The sequence below is a fragment of the Quercus lobata genome, chromosome 10, assembly GCF_001633185.2.
Source record: "Quercus lobata isolate SW786 chromosome 10, ValleyOak3.0 Primary Assembly, whole genome shotgun sequence".
NCBI classification, from domain to species: domain Eukaryota; kingdom Viridiplantae; phylum Streptophyta; class Magnoliopsida; order Fagales; family Fagaceae; genus Quercus; species Quercus lobata.
The window spans coordinates 11968705-11976672 of NC_044913.1; the positions used below are offsets into that span (position 1 = coordinate 11968705).

Consider the following 7968-nt stretch of genomic DNA (forward strand, 5'->3'; position numbering starts at 1 on the left):
AATCGGAAAAATTATTGTGCATACCTAGTGTAGCACCTCTCCATTCCACATGAATTTGGGTCACATGTGTGAGACTAGCTCACATGTGAACCTCACCTATACGTAAGGGAAACGTATAGAACACTGGACGTCTTGAATAATTTCACCTAAAACAGATTCATTAGAGCATTCACAGCTGGAAATTCTATTCTATTCTATTTTACCAACTCAAAAAGCTACTTTATCAATTATACAATACCATTTTACAATACACTCAACATCCCAACTTTTATTTTACCATACTACACATTAAAATAATATATCTATACAATGAAATAATATATCTACATAATAAAATAATAATATATTTTGAAGAGAGAGAGAAAATGAGACAGTGGAGAGAGGATATGAGTCAAATGAAACCATGCAAAAGTGCTACAGTACTGTAATACTGCTACAGTACTGCTACAGACCGTGCAAATGAGACAGTGGAGAGAGTAAAATAATAATTTTTGGATTTGCAATATTGCTACAGTACCATTGCAAATTTGCAATGGTATTGTAGTAGTATTGTAAATTTTTTTAGCTTTACCATGCCAGCTGCAACCAGTTGTTGACGTTTTTTTTGTGCTGAAATGGTGTTGGCAAGATATGGCATATACCATGCTAGTTGCGAATGCTCTTACAATCTACATTTTTCTTTTCTTTTATTACTCTAGTCAAATACATATTTTCCTCGACAATTCTAGCTCTTAGGAATAAAATTCAGATTTGATGTGAGCAGTTGGTGACCTTTTTGTCTCTTGAAGGTGAATTCCCTATAATCCAAAGGCAAATTACTCTTTCAAAGTGGATAATTATCACCTCTATAAGTCACATTAGTCTTTTATTACAGATTTTCAACTTAGTGATATGTTTGGATTGCGTCTAGCGTTTGGCACGTCCGGCATTTAAATAGTGGGTCTCATGCACTGTTCACGGGACCCACAAGTACTTTTTTTTTTTTTAAAACAACTTTAAAACTAGGTCACACGGTACTATTCACACATTTAAAAATGATTTTACTACAGTATTTTCAGTTTTCAACAATAAGCGGTATCCAAACAGACTTTTAATATCGTCAACAGTTATAGTTGACTGACCAAATTAAACCATATCTTATAATCGGAAGATCAAATGAGTAATCTAACTTTTTATTAAATCTCGCTCCCATACTAGCTACAAAACTCTTCTCTCATATATGTTAGATTTATCCATGTAAATCCCATATATATTTTAATGCAGTGGAATACCTACAATAAACAAAGCATGTTTGTTTCAAAAAAATAATCTTGAATCTACAAGGTATTCCTTGAATTTACAAAATGATAGGGTTTCAGAATCTATTAAAAAGAAACAACAGGCGGAAGTCTGAATTTTTTATTAATTGATAACTGAATGCCTTCAAGACTCCAATATGCTTAAATACTAAAAAGAAAACCTAGGGCGGATAGGAGAACACCCACCAAAATTCTAATTTGCACTAATCACAAATTAGGTGGCAAAATAGTAAAATATACCAAAAGCAACAAGATTGAGATAATTATGAAATTAAAAACTGTTGTTTCTAACAAATATTCTAAAATAGATGAGTCCTTATTCTAACTTTTGAATTTAAAGAAAATAAATATTAATAAAAACGTTAAAAACACAAATTTCAGTGGTTAAACGATGGAATTTGCTTGAAAAATGACTTTGGTCTTGGCCATGAGTTTTGATTCCAACATTGTTTTCTTTCATGTTACCAAATTTCACTACTGTCACCAATAATTTCTACTAATGCTTTTTGATTACTTAAACCTCCCACACGCTAAGAAATTCTCTGTTGTCTCTGTTCTACTTCATATTTAAAACCGTGTTGCATACAGCTATTACACTAGAGAGGTTTCCTAAATTGGGTTACAGTTCTTGGACGGAAAAGCATTTTCTGCTCCTAACTAGTACCTAGAGATATAGATTCTAGTGTGAGAGAGAGCCGTAGCAAAATGACCTCGAACTTCAGGGAGGGTCCCACATAAAAAAGTTGATGCAATGATGCATTCAAATGCATCTTCCATCTGGCTGGTACGGAAGTTAGGAAAAAAAAATTTTTTAATCAAGAAAGGAAAGAAAATGACCATTGAGGAAGGAAAGCGTTAAAATTTTCTAGAGTTTTCACATCTTAAAGGAAGGAAAGCCTATCTTACCACGATTTTCAGATGAAAATATGTTGGGTCTTGGTCCTTGAAAAATTCCAATAAGAAGAACATTAAACTCTTAAAGGGTCAGCTTCATAAATGTTGTACCAGCCAGTGGGAAATTAAGCCAATTTTCTCATTGACGATTGTCAAACAAAGACTTTGTTGGTAAAACAAAACTTGTACTGATACCAGATAACACAGTCAACTATTGTTGCAACAATGGGGCTCTTAATCTATTATCAAATAAACTAATTGTTGAATATTGGAGTTATCATTAAAAATTTTCCAATTCGTTGGCTCTAAGAAGGCCAATGTTTTACTGTAATTTTTTTTTAAAGGTTATATACCAAGAATGTCAAAATTGAAAAGCTTAAAATACAGTATGTTATAAATATATAAGTTTTTGAAAGAAAAAAAAAATGAAAAACACATTTGTGAATGATTCATTATTTGCATGCACTCTTTATATTTATATATTTTATATATATACAAGTCGAGCGAACACAGTTTATATATTTTTGTGCTAAGCACAACTCAAAATGAAAACCCTAACCTCCATGTTAGGTACTTTGAAATAACACATCCCCATTTCACTCCTTGCCCACGTGCAACTTAGTCCACCTAAAGCTTAGAATATTATTTTCTTTTCCAAACTAAGTAAATAAATGGATGAAATTTGTAGGTTTTTATCCAAATTGCAAAAATGTATAGAGTTAGGGCTAAATTGAATTTATCTAAAGCATATATAGCAAAAGGGAAATTCATATTACAACCATGGTTTTTGGAAACTTGATTTGTACAAAGAACTGAAAAATGAATAGGTTCAAAATTTTTGAGATTAGACCGAGTTTGAATCGAGGTCAGACCTTGATAATGTCATAATTAATTTAATATGAAATAAATAAAAATAAAGGCATAAAAATTAACAATCCTAACTAAAAATTAAAAAAAACATTTAAAGAAATTCAAGTATAAGGAGACTACTAAAAATAAAATGATATTTTTTACCGTTTATTATAGATTTTAAATGAGAGATGCTACGTCTACAATATTTTTACAACAAATCACAGGTGGTTAGTTGTTATTGGTTCAAATTTGAAACTACTACTGAGATTACTTTTTTGCCCCAACAATAACAACCAGTAACAACCTGCCACATAAGATTTGTTGTAAAAATGTTGTAGACATATCATTTTTCATTTTAAATAGACATTTTCTTATCATTTATAATATTTCAATAAATATGTACAAAGAGTCAACATAACAATATCTTTAAAGCCATGATTTATTGATTTATGCCATTAAAATATTTTAACTATTTATTAACCATTTAACAGATTAGGATTTTAAAGGGGAACATAAATGATAAATCCAAACCTCAAGGTTTGAGCATCTGACCGTGGCTTTTTTTTTTTTTTTTAAGATAAAATATAGAAATTTTATTTGATAAAATATGCAAAATAGTACATAAGAAAATGTTAATATTGAGCAACTTATTACATCCTTCCAATTTTTTTTTGGATAGTTAAACTTACAACCATTTTGACACCAAATTTTTTATTTTTCTGAGTTTATTTTGTTTTCATTTTTGATTTTTCTGGGCTCCTCGTGAAAGGAAAAACTGAAAAAGTAAACAACAGAAACTCAGATGTTTAAAAATAAGGAAAAAACAAAAAAGTGGACGGTGTAACCGCGGTTTTGGTATTTAGAAAAGAAAAAAATAATAAAAATTGAAGAGTCAAATGGTCAAGAGTCAGCCACGAGTAGCAGTGGCACTCACTATCAGCCCACCACTTATTCAAACAAAACAAACTTTAATTAACGTAGTAAAAGGGAAACCAGGAATCACAACATAAATTAGTCACAGTTCCGTTTTGTCGTTTTTCAAGATAATTATAGAAACATATTTATGAATTTCATTTTTAATTTCACGGCTAGATAATTTACACACCTGTGAGTGATGAATATTTTGTCTAATTATTATTTGGACCGATAACTTATTATGAATTACATTCAATCATACATCTAATTTTATATTTTATTGATATGTACAGCGGTAAGTGACCGACATTTTTTATCCGTTACTAATTATATGAATCTGTCACTTTTCATCAATTAATGACATGTATTTGATGTGTTAGTAACGGATTATATATGTACAAATCAATAAATTGTGAAATTAAATACAGAAATGAGTAAGGGCTGTTGGCCCCAGCTCTCTTCTCTCTTTAATGTGCTGCCTTTGACATCGGAGCCTTCCTACGTCATTTCCAAAAATTCAAAGCTACTATAGTACTTATCCATGACCCCCTCAAAGCCAAGACCATGTCTGTCTATATAAACGCTTACATCTTAAGCTCAAAAGCTCCTCCTCTTCTTATAAACTCTTCCAGTCTTAGTTTCTCTTTGCCTGTTTTCTGACCTTTATTTCTTGCATTTATGCTTTGTGCTTTAGAGAGGGAAGTAGGATTGAAAGTGAAAATGAAGACAAGTAGCAGTAGTGAGAAATCCAAGCTTGATAGAAAGATGGTGGAGAAAAATCGCAGAATGCGAATGAAAAGCCTATGCTTCAAGCTTTCTTCTCTTATTCCTGCCAACCACTTCAGAGGCACCAGGGTGAGTTTTATAAGTCTGTACAAGCTCAAGCTAAATTAATAAAATACTATAAACTTTTTGTTTTTGTTTTAATCATAAAAATTGGTAACTTTGATTGGAGGGAAACATATCCAAAATCATAATTGTGTCTAGAATTCAGCAGTTTTGTCAGAATTCTTTTTTTCGTGGTGTTTCCAACGTAGATGTCCAGGTAATAGGTTAATAAAAAAGAAGAGGAAATGAATTCAGTAGTTGTGAAACATATGGTACAACTTGTTCCTGGCCTTGTTTTAATTCTTGGATGGAAGAACATTAATTGCTACGGATAGCATAGTAATTACAGTACTCTTATCTCTTTGCTACTTTGTAGTAATTGGTTGAAGTTTTTCGTGACAAGTGGTCCATAAGGCCTTCCCTCCCACTCGAAACCAAGAAATATCTGCCAATACCTCATCTTCCTAGCTCATACTGTATTTATGAAATTATTGATGCTTCACTGCTTGAATATCCAACTCAGATAAAGAATTATTCTTGAGGTGAATTTGGTTGTTTTAAGTCTCATTCACTGCTTAATTTTCTTCTCCAATTTACTTGGAAGGACAGAATTCAACTCAATCATTTGTACCCAAAAAAACTGTATTTTGTAGTATTTTCTTTTAATTTGTTATATTTGTCTGGTATATATGCTGTATTTAATTAATTAATTTCGTCTATATCTTATTTCGAAAATGATGTTTTTGGTATTTTCCCCTAGAGATCTGCAATAATTCACAATATATCATTTTCTCTGAAATAGAAAGGTACCACTGTGGTCATTTTGGGTTCCGCAAGCTGAACTTTCTTCTGGGTCTTTGTCATTTTCTGCAGTTTTGACTCACAGAAACTTTTAAAATTCAGTATGTGTTTTTAAAGAAATTTAAGAAGAAAGAATTATGTCTACCTTAAGCTTCTATAGCATATTGCATAGCTAGCCAGATGTCTCTAAAGTTTTCGCTTGTGAAGTAGCTATGAGTGTATGTTTGAATTACATTGAAAACAACATACTACACGTTTGCCTTTTTATGTGCGGATTCTGTACGCTGTTTACCAGACTTGTAAATATGGATTTCAGTAAATTTTTCTTTAAAATTAAGTTCTATGGCACTATTCACACATTTAAAAATTATTTTGCTACAGTGTTTTCAATTTTCAATAATAAGCGATATTCAAACAGACCCGATTATCTCCAAAGTTTTCGCTATGAATTATCTATGCTTGAGCTTTTTCAATCACAAGGAAATAATGACCTTCACAGTTCAACTAAAAAAGCATATTACTAAAGGCATGACTAGTTAAGCATATTACTAAGGTATAACACCTAGGGATTTTTAACTAAATCTTGTCCTATTACTAGTTCAACTCAAGTGTACCGGTCTAGCTGAAAGAGATCTTGCTATAGTTTTTGTATTTTACTCAGTTGTAAGTTATAGTAACTTGTATTTTTTTTTTTTAATTCAATAATTGTTAAAGGGAGGATTTGAACCCCAAACATATTCGTTAAAAACATCATGAAATATTAGTTGAGCTACAAGACAATTGGAAAAAATAATTTGTATTTTAATTACTACTACTACTACTACTAATTCATTCTTCTCTCTCTCTCTCTCTCAGGACATAATTTCACAACAAGATCAGCTCGATTACGCTGCCTCCTATATAACGCAACTGAAGGAAAACATAGAAAAATTAAAGATTCGGAAGGAACAAGCAGTGGGGTTAGAAAATGGCAGTAATACAATGGATACAATGATGTTTGGCTCAAGGTTGCCTGTATTTGATTTAAGAGACTTTGGTTCCAGTATCGAAGTGATTGTTGTAAGTGGGTTGCAAAAGAGCTTCATGGTGTATGAAATTATTAGTATTCTTGAAGAGGAAGGAGCTGAAGTTGTCAGTGCTAGCTTTTCTACTGTGGGTGATAAAGTTTTCCATACCGTTCATGCTCAGGTACATAGTTTATAATAGTTAAAATCCCAATTTTGTAGATAAATAATATGTGAATATCAAGTTTGATACATATGCTGATACAATTCACTTTTTTTTTATGAATATCCAGGTCAAAATTTCTAGAGTTGGGGTTGAGACTACGAGGGTGTGCCAAAGACTACAAGAATTAATAAACTGAATGTGCTATTTTGATCCAACAAATGCTTCATTAGTAGCTAGAAGGATGGGAGCTAGAGTTAAATATTTGAATTATTCCCACTATGCTGGTCATCACAATGGGACAACGATCCCAAAATGTATTTAACCAAATTAGTGAATTTTCATCATGACTGGCTTATGTACTCTCTTTCATTTTCAATCAATTAGTGAAAGATTTAAAAATAAAAATAAAAAATCTTTTTAGTATTGTATGGCCGATTTGTATTTGAAGTTAGCTATTGTTGTAGATTTAGAATTTGAAGCTTAGTATCTTGTATTGCGCTAGAGTTGCCCTCAGCATTCAGCTACATGTTTATCTATTGATTATTAGCAATTTACATTGTGTCATGTTTGCTACAATAGTTCTTGACCTCTTTTATGAGCATTTTTAGATGAATTTAACACGCATGGAGTGCTTAATTAATTCTATGTATTGTTGTAGTTTCTGGTAGTTCTTAATCAAGTAAAATTATTAAATAAATATATGAAAATAAGGTCACCAGATTCTTGAGTAATATGCCCAATAAGTTAAGCTTTCAATGCATGCCCAATCAATGCTCTAAATTCGTAAAGCAATCCATTGTCCACATCCTAAGACGAAGTCGATCTTGAAGTCTTGTAAGGCTGAGCCATTTCCCACCTATAGTTAGCTAGTTTCCACAAATGCATTTTGTTTTTTTTTGCCTTTTCTTTTTAATGTGATTTTTTGTTTTGTTTTTCCAAAGAGTTCTCACAAATTTTGTTTTTTTGACCAATAAATGCTAAGGACTGCATTTTGTTTTTAGACTACTTTTTGTTTGGTCTTTTTCGTAGGTCCAATAAGATTGTTTAGTAGGAAATATCAAAGAAAGTGTATCAACTTTTTTCGGTTTGATAATGTGAAAAATACAAAAGAAAAATTAGTGTATCAACCTAAGTTTCACAGATAGAGATCGATAGGCCGTTTTTTTTTTTTTTTTTCACACCATTTTTCATAATTTATTTAGATAATAAA

The 7968-nt window shown here is 31.3% G+C and overlaps 1 protein-coding gene across 1 annotated transcript; it reads left to right on the forward strand.

The window, feature by feature from the left end:
* The first annotated feature begins 4451 nt into the window (after window positions 1-4451).
* LOC115962710 (transcription factor bHLH162-like) lies at window positions 4452-7334 on the forward strand. Its single transcript, XM_031081590.1, has 3 exons — window positions 4452-4814; window positions 6444-6776; window positions 6886-7334. Exons 1-3 carry the CDS (start codon window positions 4638-4640, stop codon window positions 6952-6954), a joined length of 579 nt encoding a protein of 192 aa, XP_030937450.1. The 5' UTR covers window positions 4452-4637; the 3' UTR covers window positions 6955-7334.
* Window positions 7335-7968: the final 634 nt, after the last annotated feature.